Source organism: Panthera tigris, chromosome A3 (assembly GCF_018350195.1).
Source record: "Panthera tigris isolate Pti1 chromosome A3, P.tigris_Pti1_mat1.1, whole genome shotgun sequence".
Taxonomy (NCBI): domain Eukaryota; kingdom Metazoa; phylum Chordata; class Mammalia; order Carnivora; family Felidae; genus Panthera; species Panthera tigris.
This window is the reverse complement of record NC_056662.1, coordinates 22,454,847-22,480,534: the sequence shown is the minus strand read 5'-3', so window position 1 is coordinate 22,480,534 and position 25,688 is coordinate 22,454,847. Positions and strand designations below refer to the sequence as shown.

Sequence of the window (25,688 nt, the reverse complement as noted above, 5' to 3'; positions counted from 1 at the left end):
GGATTGTTGTAAGCCACTCAATTTGTGGTAATTTGCTGTAGCAGAATAGGAGCCTACCACACTGGGGAAGCAGGACAGACTCATTCAACGAGCATTTGTGGGCACCAACCATGTGCCAGGCCCCCCGTGCCAAGCGTGGGGGTGGGAAGGGACGGTACTGACCAAGACTAATGTGCCCCCTTCTGTATCTTCTGCATGGAGCCCCAAGTCTCACTGGGGAGACACATGATAAACCAACAAATACAAAAAATCCAAATAAATGGCAAGAAACAAAAAAACCCCCACCTGGGTAATATGCTAGAGTAATGGGGAAAGGCTGTGTCCAAAGACGTGATCGGGGCAGCCATCTCCAAAGAAGGGACATTTGAGCTGAGGGAAGAAGGAACGCCATGCAGAGAGACAGCCAGGGAGAAAGGACTCTAGTCAGAGGGTCCAGAGTGTGCAAAGGCTCAGAGGCAGGATAGAGCTCAATGGGTCAGAATACAGCAAGGTGGCCAGGGTAGCTAGAGGGGGGATAAGCTGAGGCTGGGGAAACAGACAGGGGTCGGCCATCTAGGGCCCTGAGGGGTCAAACAGAGTTTGGGTTTTAAATGGAGGGTGTTGGGGGATGACCTCACTTCCCCAGGGCAGCTCCTGACCACCTCTGTCACCAGCTCCCAGATGTCCCTCACTTCCCCTTTGTCACCATGAGCACATCTGCAATTCTTTAATAGTTTGTCTCCCAGACATACTGTGAGTCTCTGGGGGGATACCCCACGTCTACCTCGCTCACCGCAATATCCCCCACACCCAGCACGGGCCTAGCATCCCACAGGCTCCCAACAAATATTAACTGAATGAGTAAATGCATGTCCGGTTAGGTAAACAACCCCAAAAATGACATAGTAACATGAAACAATCATTAGAGTGTAAGGGGATGAGTGAGGGAACCCAGCAGAAGAAATGGATTATTATTATGTCTAATAACAAATGTGGAAACTGAGTCACAAATGGAAATAATACCTACTCTTAGGATGATTGAATGAATTAAAAAAGATTGTACACTAAAAAGGGAAACTGAGTCACAGGGGAGGCATGATCCGCCAAAGGCATCCCTGAAAAAGCACCTAAGGAAGGTACTGATGGGAGCAGGGGAGCGGGTCCAAGAAGCAAAAAAACAACTCTTCGGGCCCTGGAGATGGACACAATCTGGAGAGTGTGTTCACCAGCCCTTGAGCCTTTCTTTCCCCGCAGAAAATGTGTGGCTCCCTACGAGGGCATGGCCTGGGGCTGTCCAGTGCCCCCCTGAGACTGGGTGGGTTGGTTTAATTCAGGAGCAGGGTCAGGAAGAAGCCAGTTCTTAGTGTGAAAGCTCATCCACCGGACTCCTGTGGACTATTTCTCAAATGGTTCTGAACTCAGGAGAGGAAGACGGAGGGAACAGGTATCTGCTTCTCCCAACTCTGTAAGATACTGTCCTCTTCCCACCATCAACCAAAGGGCTTAATCCCCACTTGCCGCCACGGCCTCTGCCCCAGGGATGGCTTCAGCAGCAACCCCCAAAGTGGATGATTCTGCCTACACCAGCTGTAGGAGCGGTCACCTCACCAGGACCCCAGCTCCATCTCCGTCCCAATACACACACAGACTCACCGCCACCATGCCAAGTGGACAGAACTAAAAGTGGAAAAAGAGGAAGTGGGACAGTCAATGATCACACCAGTCAAAAGAAATGAGGAAGTGAGGGGTCCACACGCCACTTCAGCCAGTGGATTAAGGAAGCATAAGGGAAACGGCACTCAGGAAGTGCAGGTCAGTCAGCTAAATCCAAGCTAAACCAGCCTCCAGACGAGCCTGTGTTCAAGCCCCCACCATGCTATTTGCTAGCGTCTCACTTCTTCTCACTGCAGTCACACTGACAGGGCCTGGTGATCGGGAGCATAGGGAGGTTTGAGCGGACCTGAAGCTCAGGATCAACCAAGGAGAAGTGCAGGGAACATACAAGCTCATTAACGTTGGGCTGCATAAACAGATGTAAGGCGTTTAAGTCATAGGAGGTGACATCCCTCAACGCAGGACTACATCCAGGGCGCTAGAGTCATGTGGGGGGACCATTTATTTTTTTAACTTTTAAATAACTGATTTTTCTATTTATAAAAGGAAACAGTGATCCTAGAGACAGTTTTGAAAATACAAAAAATGTACATCACTCATAATTCCTCCACCTGGTCCTAAGTCACAGTGGCTCTCAAGGTGTGGTCCCCGGACCAGCAGCATATAACCATCACTGGGGAACTTGTCAGAAATTCTCAAACCTCAACGGAGACCTAATGAATCAGAAACTTGGGGGTGGGCTCACCAAGTGACTCTAATGCAGGGGGTTTCCTTCCAGTCTTTTTCCTAAAAGGGCCAGAGCCATCTGTGGCAGCACCACAAGACCAGGGCCTGACACAGAGCAGGGACTCAATAAGCATCTATTGAAAACGTGAGCGAATGAATGATTTCTCACACGAGCAGCTGTCTCTCCAGGGCCTGCCCTTCACTACAGTCAGTTTCTGGAAACGCAGGATGTTGCGTTCATGCCAGCTCCATCTCTCCACGGGGCTAAGGGGGGCCCAGGAGCTCGGGGGCTCGTCCCAGCTGCAGGCAGAATGCGGGTCAGCCCCTCCTGGCACGGCCCGTGGAAGAGAGCGGGTCCACAAAGGCCAGCTTGTGGCCCGCACGGGCCGGGTCTGCTGGGATGCAGGCAGCAGAAGCTGGTGAATGCAGGACTTGGGCAGGGGCTGAGCTTTTGGGCCTGAGGTGGGGCCAGGGAAAGGGCCTGCTAGGCCATAGGGAGGGGAGCTGGGAGGGCAGGACCTTGCTTCACTCCAGAAGTTCTTAGACCCCACTGAGCTACCGAATCCTCCAGGGCTGCTCAGTCCAACAGTCCCAGCCTGTGGCCCTACAAAGCCCTGCAATGACAGTCCGAACCAACTGACAGAGCTGGGGGCTAGGGAGGGGAGCTCAGCCTTCCCAACTCCCTCACAGACAGTTCAGGGGCCTTCCTGCTCCTCTCCTCCCTCCCAGACCCCCATCCATGTGGAAGCAGGAGGAAGGGATCAAACCCCACCAGACTCAACAGGCCCAGTGGCTGCACAGCAAGATTGTTGGAGAACCATCCCCCCCACAACAATGGTGGGGAACCCCAAACCTCATCCTCCCCTGCAGATAGGAAAAGGCCAGCAGTGCCCACCTCAGAAACTGGGGGCCCTGATTCTCTACCCCACAGTCAGAAAGGCCAGCCTAAAGAAGCCGGGGAAAGGTGCTCAGACCTGGCATGGCCTGCCAGGTCAATGCCATTCATCCCCTGTGGCCACTCCTTCAAGCTGACTTCTCTTCCCCTTGAAGCTCAGCCTGATTATTTAGGACTGGGAAAGGGGGTGGGGTAGGACAGGAATAGAGAATAGGAACGGGGTACCCTGCCTACTGCCAGAGTAGTCTTTATAGAAAATGTTTATTTTGCTCTAATTACAGTGGAAATTCCTGTTTATTGGAGATAACTTGGAAAAAAAGCTGGTCACTTTCTGTCTCCTCCACTATTTCCCACTGGCTTCTCTACATTAGGTCCAAGCCCCTTAACCTGGAACCGGAGTTGCCCCTGGTCTCCTCCCTATTCCTGTCTTGCCCCCCACCCCTGCATCCTCCACCCCCGACGTCCCGCTATGCCAGGACTAGAAAATAGCTACCATCTCGGGGCACATGGCTGGCTCAGTCAGTAGAACATATGACTTGATCGCAAGGTTGTAAGTTCGAGCTTCGTGTTGGGGATAGAGATTACTTAAAAATAAAATCTTAAAAAAAAAGAAAGAAAGAAAAAGAAAGAAAGCTACCATCAATGGGGAAGCTCATGAATGGCCAGGCAATGCATACATGTGCAATAATGTGATCCTCCTCCCAGCCCTGTGAGGTTGGTATTGAAGATGTTCCCTTTTTGCAGATGAGAAACTGAGGCTCAGAAATTTCCTAGAGCTGCTCAAGCAAGGGAATGGTGGAGCTGGAAACAGGACCTTAACCATGTTCTACTTCCAGGTTTGCTTGGGCTAGTCCCTCTGCTGGAATGGCCTTTGCCAGGCTAACTCCTAATTTATGTCATCCTTCCAGAACATTCTCTCCTTCTCCATCACCACCCCCCACTCCCCCCCCCCCCCCCGGCCAAACCACACACTCTGAACTCCACTCTTCTCTGTGCTAACAACTTCAGGTTGCATTTGTCTGCTTTCAACTCTATCTTCCCCAAGAGCTGGGGGGAGGGCAGGTGCCAGGTCCCACCCATGTCTGATCCCCAGCACGGCCCAGGACAGGCACACATCACTGTCTACCGGTAGATGTCTGACTAGAAGGATGAGTATGGCTTCTGCCCTGCCCAGTCTCTCTCCACAGACCAGGGTGGGCAAGCTCTCCTGATCCCAGCCCCAAGTCAGCGGCAAAGAGTCAGGGAGAGCCTGGGCAGGGTCTCTCTACCCAGGGAACTCCTGCTTAGTCACTCACTCCCTGCCCACAAAGTGCATCTCCGTCCATCCCCCTACACACCCTCCAGATGATCCATGAGGTCAGCCTGCAGGAAGCAGCCTCTTAGAGGCAGACCCGCTCCCTGAAATGGATTAGTTCCCAGGAATCCTGGAGGAGTTGGCCAGGAAGAGTCTCTTGGTCCCTTTTGGGCCAGAGGACCAAACATGAGCTCACACTACTGCTAATAATAGCGAGACCTTGCATGGCAGCACGGGGTTTCACAGTTTACAAAGACATTCCGTCTGAATCATCTCATGGGTCCTCACAGAAACCCCATGGACAGGCAGGACAGGAACCACCACCTCTGTTCTAGAGACGGAGAACTGCAGAGAAGCACAGGGAAGGTGGGCTGTGCCCAAACTCACACCGAGAGACCTCCAAGCAGGACTCAGATTGCAGACCTCAGATTCTTTCGTCTGCACCAGAATTCAGGGAACTCATCGACTTGGATGGGAAGGGGGAAAAAATAGCATATCTTTACTTCCACCAGCCTCTAACTAAAAATTAACATTTCCTTCTATTCTGGACAAGCCATAGTTGTATGAGCAATACTCGTAAGTTTGCCACCAAAAGAAATCACAGATATTTTCCTATCATGTAACAATTGCAGAAGTGTCAAAATGGTGTTTACACTCATCAGTACTTTGAAATTGCACTGACTACACTGGTTAATAGACCGGTCAGCAGATCTGATGAGTTAATAAACATATATTTACTATATTATTATAACTTAGAAGTATCTTTCGATAATTGTGATATATTTGGTTTCATTTGTGTTTTAAACACTTAAAAACATTATTCTGAGAATTATTCTCAGTGGAGAGCTTAAAGGCGTCTGTGGCACAAAATAATACATAGCCTGTGTTCCTTCCAGAGGTGCCTCATCTGTGGGGTCTGACTTGGCCCCCAGACCCCCTCTCTTCCCCACCAGGGCATAAAGCTAGAGAAGCAGAGCTCGGCCTTCAAGCCACATTTATTTTATTTTATTTTATTTTTTAATGTGTATTTATTTTTGAGAGAGAGAGAGCACATGCAAGCGGGGGAGGGGTGCAGAGAGACAGGGGGACAGAGCATCTGAAGCAGGCTCTGTGCTGGCTGCAGACTGTCCCAATGAGGGGTCCAACTCATGAAACGTGAAATCATGACCTGTGCTGAAGTCAGATGCTCAACCAACTGAGCCACCCAGGTGCCCCTCAAGCCCCATTTTAAATGTTGCAGGAAAGAGGGACACCTGGGTGGCTCATTCGGTTGAGCATGCAACTTCTGCTCAGGTCACGATCTTACAGTTTGTAAGTTCAAGCCCTGCATTGGGCTCGTTGCTGTCAGCGCAAAGCCTGTTTCAGATCCTCCGTCCCCCTCTCTGCCCCTCCTCCACTTGTGCGCTCTCTCTCAAAATAAATAAACGTTACAAAAAAAATACCTTAAAATAAATAAATAAATATTGCAGCACAGAATGTTTTCTACAAGAAACCTACACAAATATACGATGATAAATCTTTGTACAATGAGGACAAGAGGGGGAAGTTTAGGTTTGGGGCCCACTGGAACACTTGTAAGTGACTCCAGACGATCCATCTGATAAAACTGGTCAGTAGGAGTAGATGGTGAGTAGTCTCTTGACCTGAAGGGCTGGAGACGAAAGTGACCAAATTCGAGGCCCCTCTGCAGAAACACAGGAAGTGGCAATGAGTGATGTGAACCCAGCAACAGCTGCCAGCCAGCCCTGAGGGAACAGGGATGGAAGCAGGGGGTTAGAAGCTTCCTGAAGGCAGGAGGAGATCACTTCTTACCAGTCACCAAGGAAGAAACTATACCACAGCAGAGGTCCCCAGCTACCTCCCACCCAAGAGTGTCAGCCCCCACAGGGCTCGGGTTCACCCAGCAGCCCCAGGGAACTCTGATGTGAGTCCTACAGACCTCCTTGGAATACCAAGGCTGAGTCAGGCACAGGGAGCCAGTGTCTCAGCACAACCAGCTCCCGAAGGGACCCTGTACTGCCTGGGCCTCCTTCCATTCTGTATGTCTCCCACCTCTGCCTCCCCTCCACCTCAAGTGCCACCTCCACCAAGAAGCCTCCCTGGCTGCCCCAAGGCACAGCCTTTTTTGTAATGAGCAATTACTGAGTATGTATAGAGAGCCAGATTCACCACCAGATCATTGAATTTAACCCTGAGGATGGCCAGTTTTTTCCCCATTAATTTGTTCTCCACTTAGTACATGGAGTGTTTTGTTTTGTTGTAACCATGTCACTCTCCTGTTTAAAACTCTCCAATGATCACCAAAATCTGGAAACAACCCACATGTCCCTCGGCTGAATGGATAAACAGTGGCACACATGTGACGGAATACTACTCAGCAACAAAAAGGAATAAACTGCTGAAACCCGCAACAACGTGGATGAAGCTCAAACCCGTTATGTCAGGTGTAGGAACCCAGGCTCAGCAGGCCACTGCAGGATTCCCTTTACATGACATTCTGGAAAAAGCAAGACCGCAGAGACAGAAAACAGATCAGTGTTTGTGGGAGGCTGGGGGAGGAGGAATGGACTAGAAAGGAGCCCAGGAGTTTTTTGGGTCCATGTCTGGACTGTGATGGGTTACAGAGCTGTACGCTTCTGCCAAAACTCACCTTACTGTATGTAAATCACCTGATCCAAAAGCAAGACAAAAGCCTGACAAAAGCAAGACAAAAGACAAAAGCCACATCGGCTCTTCTCCCAGAAATCACCTCGCCTGTCCCACCACGAAGCCTCTGCCCCAGCGGGTCCCTCTGCCTGGACTTCCCTCCCTGCGTCTCTGCACTACGGGCTCCCCTCCTGCTTAAAGCCTCCACGTAAATGCCACCTCCTCAGAGAAGCCTTCCCAGACCCCTCCAAGCCCATCGTATCCACGTTCTCTCACGGAATGTGTCACAGGCTTATCTGTGATGCGAATTATTTTCCTTATTGATCTGTTTGCTTATGGAATGTCAGTCTGCCACTAAGATGTGAGCTTCAGGAGGGCAGGACCTGGCGCAGGGCCTGGCACACTAAGGAACAGCTCAATAAAGAGCCGCCGGATTAACAAAGGGGTCCTAAGAGGGGAAGATTACCATCCTGTTCCCCTGCCCTGCAGAAAACCGCTTCTAGTCAGTGGTGCTATGTTTAAGTCTAATTCTGTGACTCTGTGAACCTAATGCCCATGGGGGCTTGGGATCCTGGTAGCGGGCCTCAAATTCCCTCCTACCAACTCCCAAGTTACATTCTCAAATATGTCATCTCCTCCCCTGGCTCCAGGGACCTGACAGGCCGATGGGCAGGCAGACCCAGGAAGAATGACAGAGCCGAGCTAAAGCACCCAGAACTCTCCCTCTGTAGGGTAGCAACCATTCCATGGAGGAACAGCAGCCTCTGCCTGGCCAGCCTTCTCCCACACCGCCCCGGCCACCACGGTCCCTCCCTTGGGCTAAAGCCCAGGCTGCCTGCCCATCTGCCAGCCTGGCTCTGGCCTGGGGCACTCACCCCGGTCCAGAAGGGCTGACCTGCAGGGTGGGCCAACAGTGGCCACAGGGGCAGCACGCCAGCCCCCGAGAGGCTAGGGCCGCCATCTGCTATCCCTTCTGTCGGTCCCCCAGGTCTGTCAAGGCTCCAGATGAGATCATTGCAGTTGGACCCCAAGGAACGCAGAAGGCTCTGCAAAACGCCACTTCCCTCCCCACTCAAAAGCAAAGATTCTGGGAGCAGCAAGGTGGGGGGGCGGGGGACAGACGGGGACACTGAGGCCTCGAGAGGGATGAGCACGCCCCCACCCCCCGCCCCAGAGCATCCAGAGTCAAGCAGAGAGGGACTCTGCATGCCTGCCTCCTAGCCCAGAGCTCAATCCAGCTTAGCCTCCTTGGATGAAAGCTGGGCTCCAGTTTGGGGATAGTCAGGGTCAAAAGTCCTAGAGGAGGGCCAGGACGCCCAGCCAGGTATGGCCATACCACACCAATGCCCCTGCTCCAGCTGGCACAGAGGCTGCCTCGTCCCAGTGACCCATTGGGTCATTAAGGAAGACAGCGATCTTGGACTTGCCCCTCCAACACCAGTAAATAAAAATAGACAACAGCGCTCCCTCTGTGCCACGTTGTCTCACTGTATCCCCAGCCCGCCCCCCTCAACTGCCTGGTGAGGAACCAAGGTCAAATAGGTCAACAGTGTTCTCTAAGGTCCCACACTAAAGTGGCTGAGCCAGGATTCAAGTTCAGTTTGAGCTCCTGTAAACTAGACCAGTCTCTATAATGGGACAACAGTGACAATAATAGCTAATACTTACAGGAGCTTCTGTGTGCCAAACACCTGGCTGAGCTCTGCCTGAATTTCCATTATCTCATGCTACCAGTCCTTTTGCGGCACGTGCTATTACTTTATGCCCATTTTGCCAATAAGCAAACAGAGGCTCAAGAAGATAAAGGCTCCACAGCCAGTCAGGAGCGTGCCTCCCAAATCTGACACAGCTCTCTGCTTGAAACCACAGACACCCCCTCTGGAGGGGAGGGGTGTGTGCGTATGTGTGTGTTTGGGGTGAGAATATACCTGGAGACCATCTCCCACCAAGGCCAGGCCTGACTTGTCACTGGCCCATTCCAGGCCTCACCCAACAGAATAGGGAGACATCCGCCTTTTTGGGGGTGGGGGGAGGCGCTCACAGTGGGAGCGCCTGACGATGTCCCTCTTGTCCTTTCTGTGTGAACAGGAAGGAAGGCAGCATTTGGATCTGGATGTGTTTAAAACATCTTCCAAACGGCCTCTGGGCTGCAGCCAAATCTCAGAGCAGGGACAGAACAGGGCTCAGAGACTCTTGGGGAGGGAAAGTGAGGCTGGAGAGAGGAAGACTGACTCCAGGCCACACAACCTGAAGCTTCTGCACACCCCAGCCATTTCCCGCCTCCAAGCCTTTGTTTGGGCCATCGCCCTGCCTGGCACCCTGGAACGAGCACCACCAGACCTCCCATCCTTCTGCCTCTTGCCATTTCCAGGCTGTGTGACCTTTGCCAAGCCCTTTAGCCTCTCTGAGCTCAATTTACACCTGTGTGAAAGGAAGGGGCTAGGTCCCACCCTGGCAAGGTCCCTGTCTACACGCAGAACACATGGGGGAGGGGCCGATGGGCAACTTGTAATTACCCAGTTAATAATCTAATTACTGTTGAGGTAAATGTCCCCAAGGAGCCTATAGAAAGCTCCTGGATGTCTAACACGGGGGCCTGGCCTGGAGCTGAGCGCAGGAAGGTGGAAACGAACAGAAAGGGGAGGGAACCGTAAGCACAAAGGCCCCCCAGGTGGGAAGAGCACAGGGACTGAGACCTGGGTGTGAGGAACACAAGGGAGCTTGGGTGGAGCGAGGTGAGCTGAGGCTGAGGGAGGCAGAACCACACAGGCTGCCCAGGCACTTGGCCAAGGCCAAGGAGGGGAGAGGCTGATGCAGCTGACCCAGAAGATCCCAAGCAGATCTCGGGCAAACTAGCAGAAAGATGTTTAGCTGAGCCAGCCTAGCTGTGGGACCCCAAACTATTTTTCCACTGGAGCCTGTGCTTCTTTGTGGCCCAGGCAACAGGAGATTATTCACCTTGATCTTAGAATGCGGGACCCCAAAGTCATCCTCCACCGGCAAAGGAGTATCCCCAGGTTACAGAGTATGCAGCACTGGCCGTCTAGAGAAGACCGACATGGGATGGGAGAGAAAGGGGGAACGCAAGGGACAGAAGTGTTTGGGGATCTCCACAATGCAGTTCAGCTCCACGCACACCTCCCAGGCCCCTGCTCCAGGCCAAGACTCACACCCAGAGCCAGACGCAACCTCTGCCTCAAGGACCAGGGCTTACAGACCCCAGTCTGCCAGTAAGCGGTGAGGGCAGATAGCTGCCGAGTCCTTACAATGAGCCAGGCCCCCACTAATCCTTACACACATGCTTTCCCTTACTCGGTGCTCACCGCAACCCTGTAGGGTGAGCACTGCCAGCATCCCCAATTTTCAGGTGAGGAGACTGAGCCTCGTAAAGGGGAAGCTGATAGAGGAAAAGGCAGAGCCAGGATTCAAGCCTACAGTGCTCTCAACCACCTTGGACCCCAGAGAAGGGAAGGGCTGTCCTGCTGCTCCCACCTTCTCTGACTCCCTGCCATTCCTCAGGAAAGCCAGCCCTATCTGCTCAGAATGCAGACACGGTACTGACCTGTGGGCCTCCAGTGAAGGCCAGGGTCAGCCTGTCCCAGAATACCCTGGAGTCTCTGGCTCTTTCCCCACCCCAGCCCCAAGTTCCTTCTGGCACCGGAGGGCAGAGAATATGACCACAGATGAGGTCATGTGTATGTGCTATGAGGGGAATGACCTTAGCAATAACCTTGGCTGCTGGTCAGGCCCCTGCTTGGAACTTAGCCGAGCCCCTCCCCTGGGGAATTTCCTCTCCTCTGGAGGCCACACAGGATGTAGGGCTCCTTCTCTTCCTCTGTGCTCAGGATGGTACTGGATGCACCATGTACCTGAACACTAATCCTCCTAAGTGCCCTGCAAAAAGGGATTCGATTCCCATTTTACAGACAAGAAGACTGAGGCATGCATAGGGAGGACAAAGCAAGGTTTGGCCCTAGACTTGACCCCAAACATGGAATTTGTAAATGAGACCACAGAGCCTTCCTTTCCTCCCACTCTGGACTCCTGCGTCTAGGGCGAGAGGCACACTCTAAGGGGGCAGCTACTAGCCTTGCTGTATGGCCCCCTCCCAGCAAAGTGTTCACAGCACCTCAGCTCAGCTTGGCATTTGAGGCCCTTCCCGAGCAAGCCCAACTCTCCTTCCCAGCCTCTCCCTGACCCCTGCTCACACCCACCATTCCCTCCAGCTCTTCTGTTTTAAGCCCACAGACCACCTACAGACCTTGATCACTACCTTTCATTCAATCACACAACAAATATTTATTGAGTCCCTATGAGGTGCCAGGCACCATCCCAGCAGCTGGACCCAGAGGCAGCCACTCAAGGCTAACTCCTCAGCTCTAATGCCCCCTCCTCCAGGAAGTCTTCCAGGACCCTCTTCTGAGCGTCCACATCTCCTCCAACCTCCTTCATCCTGGCCTCCTTCATTGTTTCCCAGGCAGAAATGGGCACCCTTCAAAGATGGGAGTGGCATGGCCCTCCACAGCCCCCAGCAAAGGGGGAAGGGGAGGAGGAGGGAGATGAGGGCAAGCCGGAAATTCCAAGGAGATTAGAAGGGAGTTGCCCCTGGGCAGTGTTTCTCCTGTGGGCAGGCCTGACAATTGCTCCATTTCTCTCAGCCCACTGGGCCCAGGCCCAAGTGCTGGGCATCGGGCGCCCGAGCGCCTTTGGTGCAGCTTCTCCTGACATAGTGACCTGCCAGACCCAGGCCGTTACAAATCAAGCCCCTGCCACACTCCTCACCATTCCCAGCAGCCCTGTGGAAGGAACCTTGGGAGTAGCTGAACATAGTCGTTTGTACACACCAGCTCCAGAGGACAGGGACCAGGATTTCCTGTATTTCTGTGTGGGTGAACTATCACAGCCCGTGTGTGTGTGCGTGTGTGCGCGCGCACGCAGGCACGTGTGTGTGTGTGTGTGTGTGTGTGTGTGTGTCTGGGATCCTGTTTTGCGAGTCTCTGGTTCCCCAGGGCAAATGCTACAGGCCTGACATTTGAGTGCACTCTGCTCGTGTCCCTGCTTATGTGTACGTGGCTATGTGTCTTGTGTCTGTGTATCTCCTGGGTGTGCGTCTGAGCCCCAGATAAAGGTAAGTGTGCAAGGGCCTCCACCTTCTCTTTGTGGAAGAGACAGGGTGAGCATCTGGGTGATGAGCTTGTCTGTGCCCGCCTGGCAGGAGCGGATCTCTGGATTTGCGTGGATGCTGGCGCCTGTGTGTAATGAGTCTGCGTGGGTTTGTGTGTGCGCCTGCATATGTATGTGTATTTCCGATACGTCTGAGGGTGTCTCAAAGCTGTGTGTCCATCTGGGACACAGCCAAGTATGTCTGGGTAGGTAAGATGTGTGCGTGTGTAAGTGGGTGTTTCTGAGCCAGGGGTCTTCTAGATGGTGTGAGTTTGTTGCGTCTGGTATTGTGTGTGTATGAGGAGACAGATTTTGTGTCTGCATAGGTTTGTGTCCTTCTGAGAGTGTATCCTCTCTGACACATCGTGAGGTGTGCTTCTGGAAGCATACAACCTATGTGTGTGTCACTGGCTGTATATGTGACACGCATATGAGTGGCTGTGGATCTCTGAGCATGCGCTGTGCGTACGTGTGTTTGTGTGTGCTCGACAAGTGTGCCCGGGGACACAGGCCCAGCCCCTCTGTGAGGAATGCTGGGAGCCCTGGGAGCTCCGCGGTCCCCCCAGGCCTCCGCAGCAGCCGGCCTCATATTTTCCATCTCATTTTCCATCTCGCTGGAGCTGCCCGCCTCCCCCTAAGGACAGGCAAACCGCTGAGGATTCTTAAAGACCCAGGTCTCAGAGAAGATTCTTCCAGGCCCCCTCTCAGCTGCCACTTGGGGGGCTGGGACTCAGGGCAGGGACCAGGCGGGAGCTTTGCTGACCATAATGACCAACCCCCCTCCCGAACCCAGCGACAGATTCTGGAAGCTGAGAAGAGCTGAGAAAACATCTGGCACTTGGCCTGGTAGCCAGGCAGCTCTCAGAACGTATCAGTTGAATGAATGAATGAATGAATGAATGAATGAATGAATGCCTGGAGAAGCAGGTAAGGAAAAGGGACAACAGAGACAGGCACTAACATTTACTGCACACCACACTCGAAAGGCTCCCCATGACCCTGAGACAGGCATGCTTATCCCCTGATTTACAGAAGAAGAAACAGGCTCAGAAAGGCTGAGTATCTCACCCAACATCACACAGCTTGTAACTGACAAATCCAGGCAAGAACTCTGCTCTGTGAAACTCAGAGGCACAGGCCACCTCCTGCATGGGAGAGGGTGGAAGAGCAATGGGACAAGGGGAGCTCCTTAGGGTTCTCTAGTGAGTTTCCTAAGTACAGCCACGGCGCAATCGTGGGCACATTTACATAGCCTCTTGGTTTCCTTATCTGCCAAATGGATCTGACGTCAGAACCCTCAACACAGGGTTGCTGTGAGGAGTAAGGCCTTACTTAACCCAGAGCCTAGCGCACTGGAAGCGATCAACAGGGGATAGCATTCATGAGGCAAGAGCCACAGAAGTCCAGGGATCAGTGGTCTGGGGGGTCCCCAGAACGTTTCTAATAGTCCAGCTCCCTGGGTTCTAGCCTAACCATTAACTAACCCTTAAGGCTGGATCCAAACCCCCATCGTTTCCTCCAGTACCTCACATCCCCCTTGTCCCAATCACGCGCTGCACAGGTGCAAGGCACATATTCCCATACACGCATGCACGTATATGTCCCTTGCCGCCTGCCTGCAGGCTCCAGGCCCCCACCCCAGCCTATGTTACCTCTACTTGTTCCCAACAAGTCTTAGCCTAGAGCCTGGCACACAGCAGGATCCCTCTAACCAACCTGTGTCCCAGACTAGACACACCGTTAGCAACTAAAAGCTCACTGCTCCAGTCATGCTATAGAAAGAACAGGACCTAGAGTTAGTCCAACCAGGTTTGGAATCCTGGCTGTGACCTGGGGCCTCCATTTACCCGAATGTACAATGAGAACTAGAGGTGGAGGACGGATGCTTCCTCTCCTGGGCTGACATCTAGATTGGCTGTACTTCACTCACACCTAGACCCTCCAAGGAGGGAGCAGAGCAGCATGGAATCTGATCACACCTTCCTGTCCCCCTGGAAGCAGCTCCTGATTTATTCACATCCTAAAGCTACGGGGACCCACCTTCCTGGCTTCTCCCAGCTCCCCCAAGAATAAAGACACGGACGTCCTGTCTGCTCATTGGCTAACAAAGACAACAGTTCCCCCAAGAGATGTGGGATTTCACTGCTTGTAAAACGTTTTCTTGTCTATTCATACCTCCCTGGTTCCTGAAAACAATCCTATGAAGCTGCCTGGGTAGGTTCCATCATCTTCATTATATAGATGAAAAAAAGGAGCTCAGAGAGGCCAAGCGACTTGCTCAAAGCCACACAGTAAATGGCAGAGTCAGATCTGAAAGCCAGGTCTTTGGGCCTCAACTCTCAGATTCTTCCATCTACACTCAGATGGTTCTCAGCATGTCCTCACCACATGGTACATGGACAACAGTTAGCGGTGATGGGGAGGAAGACCTGAGACTACCAGGGTTTTGAAGGTCAAATGCAGTCATTGTGTCTGCTCTGCAACTAAAGCTGCATCTTAGAATCCTGGAACCTTGAAAGTTAATAATCTTCAGACTTCCTTGGCTGGAATCGATCCTGAGGTCAGGCAGCTCAGCTGCAGCCACCCCATAAATCCCTCCCTGAATCTTCCTTCTAATCACAACCACCAACGTTTTGTACAGTTTACAAGCTGCTTTCCACAAACCCTACATCTTCATCCAAACGTGCAAGGTCACCCAGCCTTTGTTTGAATAACTCAAGTGACAGCAAGCTCACTCTCTTCTCCGTAGCAGCCCCTATCATCTGATCGAGAGGCAGCTGCCCCATTTACTCTTTCCCGGCTTGGGCCCCAGGGCAGGCCTCTAGCAACAGGAGATCAGCCACCACCAGTGAGGCCTTCCTTCCATGGTAGACAGGTCCCAGGGCCCCCAGCACTGGGAGATGAACCCAAGCAGGGCCCCACCAGACTTGGGACTCAACCCAGGTAGCATGTAATCTGCAGGGGACACACTGGGGATCTAAAGTCCTCTCCTGGTAACTCAGTTTGTGCATCTTGGAAGCAAAGAGGCCCAGAGGGGCAGGAAACACGTCAAAAGTGCAATACACTCTTGGGGCACCTGGGTGGCTCAGTTGGTTAAGCGTCCAACTTTGGCTCAGGTCATGATCTTACAGTCCGTGAGTCTGAGACCCGTGTTGGGCCCTCTGGTGCCAGCGCAGAGCCCGCCTGAGATCCTCTGACCACCCCCTGCCCCTCCCCTGCTGGTTCTCTCTCTCAAAACAAATATACTTTAAAAACAAACAAACAAACAAACAAACAAACAAAAAACAGAGCATAATACACTCTTACTCCAAGCCCTGGCTGTCTGGAGAACTGGCTCAGGGACCCAGAGCAAGTGCCTTCCTCTCTCTGGCCACAGTTAACCCATCTGTAGAATGAACAAAACACCTCCCAAGACAGCCACTACACTTAATGGTCCACATGCCCAGTCTCTAGATTTTCATCTCGCCTCTGTGAGATTGGCAGCTGGATCAAACAAAGCTCTAGAGGGACCAACCCAAAGTGCACGCGGCAAGAACTGCACAGTCTGGCCCTGCTCACCTCGCCGCCCAACCTCCTCCCTCTCTCCAGTCTCTGTACTATCCCTCGAAGTCAACACACTTTTTCCCACTTCCTTCAGCCCGGAATGTTCTTATCTAGGTCCTATTCAGCTGACTGCATGTCACCCTCCAGGCCTTGGCCTCCCTGAAGGCCCCCAGCCCCACTGAGAACATGATGGGTGCCTCTGGAAACGTGTCACACACCACTGGGAAACAGCAGTGATCACAACTGCCCTCATCTGAGGCAGGCACTCCAGAGGTGTTTGCAAACATTATCTCCCTTAACCCTTAAGGTTGGAAGATGTGGGATATACCTTTTTACAATGAGGAAACTGAGGTCTGGAGATAGTAAGTAACTTGCCCGAGTTCACACAGCCAGGAAGCCACAGACCCCAGATCCAATAGTAGCCTGAGGTCTGCGCATGAAGCCTGCAGTACTGAATGAATGATGGAAACGTGGTCCAGTGTCAGCCTAGGCAATGGGAGGTGCCCAGCCAGGCCCTGGCCCCTGTGAGACCTTGGGCTCAACCCCCAGCCTTCTGGGATTACTGCCCGCCTTAAGAGTCACGGCTGGCCCAGGCAGACTCCAGAGCTTTGCCTGACGACTTCCTGGAAGGGACAGGAACCCACAGGGGTTGGTACACAAGGAGATTCTGAGGCAAAGCTCCATGGCCCATCTCCCTCGCCAGGACAAACAGTGTGGGCAGGAAGCAGGAGTAAGGAGCTCAGGGTGTGAGTTCAGAGCAGCTTAGGCAGGCAGTGCCAGAAGCAGCTCAGGGCACCAAGAGGGCAGGACCAGGCCTTTTTCTGGGTTGTCTCTGTTCCACCCACCCTCCACTTGTCCTCTCCTCACTACGGGCTTCTGAACACTGTGAGAGCTGACTGAACGAACCTTCAATTGTCAACAGTGAACGGAGCCTTTGGGAAGACTTACCCTCCCATTTAATAGATGAGAAGGCTGAGACCTGGCTTGGGGAAAGATGAGAGGCTGAAGGGGTGGATTATGCTGATTCAGACAGGCCCTGTCCTTTTATTCTACAAGTATTTACTGAACACATGCTGCAGAGGAGACACAGTTGAGCAAGACCCCAAAAGTCTAACGAGAGAGAAACCTATTGGGCCAAAGCTAAGTGTTGCCAGGCAGACATAAATCAGCAGAGTGATGTTGATTCTGTGGCTCTTGGCCAGGGTGCTCTGGATATGGTGCCAGGCCATCAACTGATGAGAGTAGTAGGTAACATTTCAGCCTCTTCCAAAACCATGCTCAGCCAGTGGTGGGAAAGCCCATGAAGCTTTCAGTCTTCCCAGCCAAGGCCAGCACATTCTATAAAGCTGCTACAGTACCAAGCAGTGGGCACGCAGAGACTGGCCAGCACCCAGTAGGTGCACATGTTCACTGAAAGGGTGAAGGCAAGATAGGTCTGCTCTCCGGGGAAGCGCTCAGGTGCCCCAGATGCTCAGAGGGAAGGCGGCTTTCAGATGGACAGCTTCCCTCCTCTCACCAGGAACATGGGAAGGCCAAGGGCACCGGCCATGAGGGGCCAGTGGGACCTCTGTGTACCGGGCAGACAAGAGCAGAAGACAACATCCTGGGATTTAGGAAGCTGCCTCTGAACCAGTTCTCCCACGACATCATCCTCCCAGGCTGCGGGACCGTTAGACTGGGCGGAAGTCGGACTCTAGCCAAGGGGATGTTCCCAGATGTCATGCTTTCAAATGGGACCCACCCTGAAAGGCAGGCGGGGACAGGCCTGAAGCAAGGAAAGCCCTGGGTAAAGACTCAGCATGGTGTTCTGGCCTCTCCTTGGCAGGGGACAGCCATGGGTTTCCCTGGCAGAAGTGCACACCGATACCTGTCCCGGAAAAGAGAGCCACCCAAGGCCTAGCTTCTGGCCTGCGGGTGGGGGGGGGTTCTAAGCAGCTGAAGGACAGAGGTTCAGCCCCTCACTGGCTACCCACCCCCCACCCCAAGTAATGCATCCAGGCATCTTCCAAAGCAGTTTTCTCATGCCTCCCTCCCTCCAAAATCAGGGCCCTTTGGCCAGTCTCGTCATCTAGAGTCCTCCTCAGGAGACGGTTTCCCAGACAAAAAAGGGAGGCAAGGTGTGTGGGAGCCCCAGGGTAGTCTCCGAGGATTCAGGCCCCCTTTCCCAGCGGCTTCAGTGGGACGGTGGGCCTGCTGGTGCCTCAGGCCCCTGGGGCCGTCACAACCCGCACCTCCCGGGGCCTCCCTCTCCCGCCCCCCACCAGCGCCCCCACCTTGAGATAGTCGTTCTCCGAGCGTAGCTCCTCCAGCTCCCGCACGAAGCCGCCGGGCCCACAGTCCAGCATCTCCTCGGTGAGGTCGGAGAAGGCGAGCGAGGCACTGAGTGGCAGGCGGCTGCTGCCCACCGACGACGCGGCCACCGACGGCTCATCGGGGGAGGCGGGCGGCCGCGGGGGCTGCTGTGCTGGCGGCGCGGGCTGGGGCGGCTGCCCGGTGCGGGCCCCCGCCGGGCCCCCGGCCGCGGACTCGGCGTCGCTGCTCAGCGCCAGCTCCAGGCCCAGCAAGCGCGCCTCCTCCGACGCGCAGTCCGACACCTCCGAGCTGCTGTCGGTGAGGCTGGGCGGCGGGGGCGGCGGTCGCGGCCCGGTGCCCGGGCGCGGGCGGCCCTTGGCGCGAACCCCGGTGCGGACCCCGGCCACTCGCGTCCCCGCGCTCCGCGCCCCGGGCGCCACTGCGCGCCCCTTCTTGTCGGGCCGCGCGGAGGACGCGGCGCTGCAGGCGGCTGCGGCGCCGGGGCCTGGGCCTCGGCGGCCCTTGGCCAGAGACCAGCCGGCCACGTCCTTGGGCCGGGCCGGCGACGGCGCGCGGTGGCTCTTCTTCCTCTCCGGGGCGGGCGCGGGCGGGGGACCGCAGCCCCGGGCCGGGGGCTCCCCCGCCGGCACCTCCATCGCGGCCTCCCTTGGCCTCAGCGAGCGACGCGCATGGCCCGGGCCCACCCGGCCTCCGCGCCCCTGGGGAGGGTCCCGGCGCCGCTCCGGCCCCTCGGACCGCGGCTCCTCTCGGCCCACCTCAGCCCCGGGGCTGCGCTCTGGCCCCGACCCCCGCCGCACCGGCTCTCCGCTGCCCTGAGCTCGGAGAGAGCGGCCCGATCGCCTCCAGGCGCCCCGGCTGCGGCTCCGGCTCCGCCCGGCGCCCGCCCCCTCGGCCTCGCCGCGCCCCCGGAGTGCGCCCGGGACTCGGCTGCCTGCGCGCCGATCGCTCCCTCGGGCTCCGAGTCCGGCAGCGGCCCGGGCCCCGGCTCCGCCCGGCGCGGCCCGCCCCCCGCGCAGCCCCGCCAGCTCCCCGCCCAGCCGCCTCGGCTCGGGGGCGCGCGGCTCCGCGAACAAAAGGCGGACGCGGCGGGAGCGGCAGGGAGGGACACAGGCTGCGAGCGAGGGAGGGATCTGCGAGGCAACAGCGACCCCCTCGAGGGTCAGGCGGGCCTGGGCTGCCGCGGCCCGGGCTCCGTCCTCCTCCGCTCTGCCGCCGCCCCCTCCCCTGCCCGCCTGGGGAACGCACCCGGCCGAGTCTCCCCTGCGCCCAGCGTCCGGGCAGGGGCCGCGGGAGCGGCGAGCGAGGGGACTCCCAGGCAGAGGCCGGGCGGACCTCAGATCGCAGGAGCCAGCATCCATATACACCGCCGGTGCCTCGCCCCTCGCGGCTGTGCGGAGCGTGCGCGGACTCCGCCCCCCTCAACCTTGCAAAGCGAGACCAATTATCCCATTGTACAGATGCGTAAACTGAAGTCTAGGGAAGACACGCGATTAGCGCGAAGTCATCGGCGGAGCTGGGATGGAACGCAAACCTCACACCTTCAGGGCGTGCTCTGGTTCTTAGACCTCCGCTTCCCTCTTACAGACGTAGGGACCGTGGAGCCCTAGGTGCACGCCCAGCTCTGTCCACCTTGACAAGCGGGAATCTCAGACATACTCCCTCCAACCCCGGCCCGCTTTCAGGCTCTGCACGGCTAAAATGGAGGCTGCCCACTATGAGGTGTCAGACCAGCGATGCTTTGGGAGTAGGTTCTGACCCCGGTAGGGGCTGGCACGGACTGAGGACAATTACCCTGATCCCCACACGTTTCTCCCCAGGGCAACCGGGACAACCCGGGACAGCCCGGGAGCGCTGGCTCTGGTGGTTTCCTTTCTTTCCTTCCAGGGCTGTGCTTCTGGCCCTGTTGTAGATTTTCCTGTGTCGATCACACCTTCCCCGCCTCCTTCCCCTCCCCCGCTCCTTGCGGCTGCTACTCCTGGTGGAGCCACCGCCCGGCCCAGGCAGTTTTAAGTCTTTCGGCTGGCTGCCCCCGGGTGGGCACCCACCCCTCAGAGAGGCACCCCCTTGTCACCTGGAGAGGGGGGCAGGGTTGTGTTTACCTCTCTGCATCCTCTTCTCCCCACCCCATCCCCGTTCCTGCCTTCCCTCCTTTCCTTCCACCTCCTCTCCTGCCCCCCATCCCCCCACTCCCCCAATCCTGTTTCTTCACCTCCCCTGCCCTTGACACTCAGGTGGCACCAGGTCTGCTTCTTCGCTTCTATCCCACGTCCCTAACAGCAGTGAGTACTGGGGTATGCCTTTTCACCTGAGGCATGGCTTCGCCCTGATCTACATATGTCCTAGTGTGTGTGTGTGTGTGTGTGTGTGTGTGTGTGCCCCCTCCACCCTCAGATTTTTCCTCCAAGTGGCCCGACAGAGACACATGGAGCAGGGCCACCTAGCAAGTTCTCTGCAAAGTATTCCTACTCCCTCCTGACAAGGCACAGCTCCCCTGTTCCCACTGACTGTCCACTCACCTAGTCCATAGGCACCAGATAGGACAATGAGTGGACTTGTCCTTGGTACATTCCTGACCTCATGGAGCTTAGAGTATGGGGGGGAGATAGGCCACAATTGATTCATTACATAAAATACCCCTAGGTGGTATTGTGTGGCACAGGGGCAAAGCCTTCCCACCTCCTGGGCCTCAGAGTCCCCACCTGGTCTAGTGTGAGGGTCCTTTCAGCTCTGATGCCTCCATTTCTTGTAAGCTGGTCATTTTCTGGCACAGAGATGCTATAGAGTTCTTAGAGATGGTTTATCTTCTCTGTGTTTCCATTTCTCCTCTATGCATTATGTAGGTCTGGAGATGTTGGATGGTGTGAATGCAGGCAGGTGACATGCTAGACCCAGGCCAGCTTAGCCACTCCTGACACACCTGAGGCCACACTGGTGGCCCTGAGATTAGAGTGGCCTGGATCTTCCCACTTGGACCTGGGCCCAAGTCCTGGCTCTACCACATATCCTGCTTGGGTCCCTGACGGCTGAGAAGCAGGCTGAGGGCCCTCCCTGCTCCGAAGTTCTTTGGATTTGAGGAGCCATGAATCTACAGTGTAGCCCCAGCAACATGGCCCTGGTGGGGAGGGCTCCAGAGGTGGTGTGGGGCCTAGGAAGGAGCTCTGGACTCAGACTTAGTTCAGACCAGAAAAACCTGGACTTGCTGGGAGTCCAGAATTGGTGACATGCCGGCAGGGAGACTGTCTGTCTGCAGCTTCCTGACCGTCGGGCACTCACTTATGCCGGGCTCCCCGCTCAGCACTTGAGTAGAGGATCTCGGAAAGGCTAGGAGCTTCTGGTGGCTGATTGCATTTTCCAAAAATAGGCACAGCAATACGCAGCCCATCCAATCCCTCCTTTTAAGTGCGGCATTGACACTCTTACAGTTGAGCCACGGGATCTATATTCTCTCCCCTTTAACCTGAGTAGACCTTTGTGACCTCCTCAACCAATAGAGAATGGCAAAAGTGATACCGGGACTTCCAAGGCTGGCTCCTAAAAGACAATTTGGCGCTCTCTCATGCGCTCGTGCTTGCCCTCTCTCTCTCAGTCCACTCACCTCAGAACCCAGCTACCACATTGGGAGGAAGCCCAAGCCTCGTGGAGAGGTTAATGAAGGTGTTCCAGCCAGCAACTCCAGCTCAGGTCCCTGCTAGCCACCAGACATGGGAGAGAGTGAACCTTCAGATGATCCAGCCCCCAGCCTTGGAGCTGTCCCAGCCAACGCCAAGTAGAGCAGAAATGAGCAGTCCCAAACTGCAAAATAAATATTGTTGTTTTAAGCCACTGGGTTTTGGGGTAGTTTGTTACGCGGCCATGGATAACTGGAATGCTTGTCCAAGGTCACATAGCTTGGAAGTGGCAGAGCTGAGACTGACTGGAACCCAGGGTCATCTGACTTCAGAGTCTGTTGTGCCACACTAATGGGTGATGTTCAGCTCGGACACACAGTGTATGATGCCTAAAGTTCTACTCGAGACGGAATGAAGCATCAAATGATTATAAGAATTATATATCAGATTGTAAGAAATGATGCTGGTTACCCAGTAGAAAAATCAGTTTATTTCCTCCCATTCAGGGTGCTGAATTGATGAAACTGAATGGAGACTAAATCCTGGAAGGGATCAAAGAGGAGGTGATTTTTTTTGTAACGAAAGGGTTTTTTTTTTTTCATTATACAAATTATGAAAGAAACAAGTCACTGGCTGAGGGAAAATTAGAGGAATTAATAGGGGAAACTGCTTTAAATAGTGTAGTCAGGGAGGCCTTGCTGAGGAGGTGATATTTAAACTGAGTTATTAGAAAAAAAAAAAAAAAAAAAGCCTTGGGCTCCTGGGTGGTTCAGTCAGTTGAGCTTCCAATTCTTGATTTTGGCTCAGGTCATGATCCATGCTGAGTGTGGAGCCTGCTTAGGATTCTCTCTCTCTCTCTCTCTCTCTCTCTCTCTCTCTCTTTTTTTTCTCTCTCTCTCACTCCCTCTGCCCCTCTCCCCTGCTCGTATGCTCTTTTTCTCTCTAAAATTAAAACTTAAATTAAAAATTAAATTAAATTCGGGGTGCCTGGGTGGCCCAGTTGGTTAAGCGTCCAACTTCGGCTCAGGTCATGATCTCATGGTTCATGGGTTTGAGCCCCACGTCGGGCTCTGTGCTGACAGCTCAGAGCCTGGAGCCTGCTACAGATTCTGTGTCTCCCTCTCTCTCTCCCCTCTCCTGCTTGTGTTCTCTCTCTCTCTTAAAGGTAAATAAACATTTTAAAAAAATTTTAATTAAATTAAATCAAAATTTAAAAAAATTTAAAGCCCTAAAAATTAGGCTGCTCATGGTTCATTAGTTCAAGCCCTGCATTGGGCTCGCAGCTGTCAGCATGGAGCCCTCTTAGGATCCTCTGTTCCCCTTTCTTCTGCCCCTCCCCTGCTTGCACTCTCTTTCTCAAAATTAAATAAACATGTGTATTTAAATAAATATGTGTATAAATACATTTTACACTGAGTTGTTCAAAGAGCCAGAGTAAGAGAATTCAGACAGAGGAAACAGCCAGGGCAAAGACTCTGGAAGAGGGACAAGCTTGATAGGTGTTTAAGGAAGTGAGAAGGTCAATGTGACTAGACTTGATGGGTGATGGACAGTAAAGGACAAGTTAAAGTTGGAGAAGAGCCAAGGCATGTCTCATTGGAGACTCTAAGCAGGGGCATGATAGAATCTAATTTGTGTTTTAAACAGATCACTCTACTTGGTCTGGAGTCATGAAGAGTTATCAGCATTTGGACAATATTTAAATCCATGGGACCAGGTGAGGTCATGTTGGGAGAGCATCTATAGAGAGAAGAAAAACTGGCTCACAAGCAGGAAGTTAAAAATTCCTGTTTCTAGGGGCACCTGGGTGGCTCAGTCGATTGAGCATCCAACTTTGGCTCGGGTCATAATCTCACAGTTTGTGGATTCCAGCCCTGTGTGGGGCTCTGTGCTGTCTTTTGGATCCTCTGTCCCCCTCTCTCTCTGCCCCTCTCCTGCCCGCACTCTCTCTCTCTCAAAAGTAAATAAAACATTAAAAAAAAAAAAAAGAATTGCTAGTCTAGAACATGGGTAAAAGGAAAAAGCCAGAGAGGGAGCAGCCAGTGAGGTAGGAGAGAACGGGCAGCAATGTGTTGTCCGGAGGCCCAGACACTAGACCAGACTGTCAAGTGGCGGAGAAGCTGGAGGAAGAGGAGAGCAGAAGAGTGCTCCCTGCACAGCACGACTCAGAGGCTGCTGGGGACCTCGCCAAGAGCAGGGGTGGTGGGGGCAGAAGCCCAGGGGAGTGGACTGAAGAGTGAACAGGACACGGAGGCAGAACGCAGAAGGAAGAGAGATGGAGCAGTGGGGGAGGGACTGTCGCATGAGATGGAGAGAGAGAGAGAGGCAGAGAGAACAGACAAGCGAGAGATGGACGCAGCCGGGATGGAAAAGGGGAGACAGACGGATCCAGTGATAGGGGCCTGGCTTCTGAACGGAGCGAGGGCCTTTAGAGATGGATGAGATGCAGGGGCTTCTGTCCGGAAGGTGAGGGGACGGCTGGCAGCTGGCTTCTGTTTTCTCGGTGGAGAATTAAGTCGCCAGGTGAGAGTGAGGAGACCGAGGAGGGCACAGACCTAGATCTCAGAGAACAGAAATCAGATTTCCCAGGACACGCGAGGGGGTGTGTCAGGCCATCGTAGGAAGCTAACTGAGGTTCAGAGTGAAGCCAGTCTGTGCAGCGAACATGGGGAGTTTTCTAGAAGGGACCCCGATCATTTTTCTCCTAAAGTCCTCAGGTGTATTTCGCATCGCTGAAACCACGCGGCACGTCCTCCCTGCCTTTTTTCACTTAACAGGATCATGATATCACGGTTCATTAGTTCAAGCCCTGCATTGGGCTCGCAGCTATCAGCATGGAGCCCTCTTGGGATCCTCTGTCCCCCTCTCTTCTGCCCCTCCCCTCTCCTGCTCCTCAGGACAGCAGAGGCATTTCCCCACTCATTTACAAACTCTTTGCAAACATTACTTTTAATACTTAGAAAAAATCCACAGAGTGGATGTTCCAAGGGTCACTTAACCTTTCCCCCTTTTTCCTGGACATTCAAATTGTTTCCTGGCAAGGATATCAGAGTTCTGAAAGAGGCGGCGTGTGGTCTGGAAAAGAAAGGAAAAGGCAAGCTTGGAGGCAGGGCTGGGATGTCTGACACTCTGGCACCGAGAATCCCATCAAGAAGCTTTTAGGGGCCTCTTATTGGCAACTGGTGCTCCTGACAGGTCACATGCTAGGTTTTCCAGGACATGAGGACAAAGAATGGGACAGCAAGGCGAATCTCACTGGCTTCTCAAAGTGCCCAGTGCCCAATGGTTCGGGTATGCAGCATGGGGGAAATAAGGTTGGGAGAGCCAGACATGTGACCCCTGAACCATTTATAGTTTAAACACATATTGCAACAGCCATGTTTGAGGTAGCAACAGGCCCCTTCACTTGCCTGTTTTCCCCATAATACAAGTCTGTTCTTCATCCCCCCCTTCCTGGAGGGGGCATTGTCCCAGGAGACCTGATAGGAACTCAAGTCCCCTCCACAAAGCCCAGCAGAGGGGATCTCTTTCAGCTGTGTGAGAATGAAGTGGGCCACCTGAGCCAGTGGGCTCACCCACCCAGTAGAGGCCAGGAGATCACTTGGTGGACATACTTTCCAGGGGATACTGCCCTGGCTGGAGACTGCTTGTTCTGGGGTCAGCTGAAGCCACTTCCAACTTGGAGTTCTGTGATTCAACAACACAGCATTCACTGAATCCTACTGTGAGCCAGGGACAGAAAGGCAGCCCACGTGGACAAAGCACCTACTGTGTGCCAAGCACTGGGCTTCCCATGCGTGATCTCACCTACTTTCACAACAGGCCACTGAGGAAAGAGTCACCGCCCTATCTGAGATCGGGGAGTATCAGGGCAGAGCCCTACAACATGGGGTGATGGATGGAGAAT

The 25,688-nt window shown here is 54.1% G+C and overlaps 1 protein-coding gene across 2 annotated transcripts in view; it reads right to left on the bottom strand.

Annotated features, from left to right (window-relative positions):
- SOGA1 (suppressor of glucose, autophagy associated 1) overlaps window positions 1-18,947 on the bottom strand; it is a 69,681-nt gene extending 50,734 nt beyond the window's left edge. Inside the window, exon 1 of one of the 2 annotated variants that reach the window (XM_007077692.3) lies at window positions 18,134-18,947. In XM_007077692.3, the coding sequence (XP_007077754.3) occupies window positions 18,134-18,808 (675 nt within the window). In that variant the 5' untranslated portion in view covers window positions 18,809-18,947. The remainder of the gene's footprint in view (window positions 1-18,133) is intronic. The other variant, XM_042980454.1, reaches the window with a different exon arrangement.
- Window positions 18,948-25,688: the final 6,741 nt, after the last annotated feature.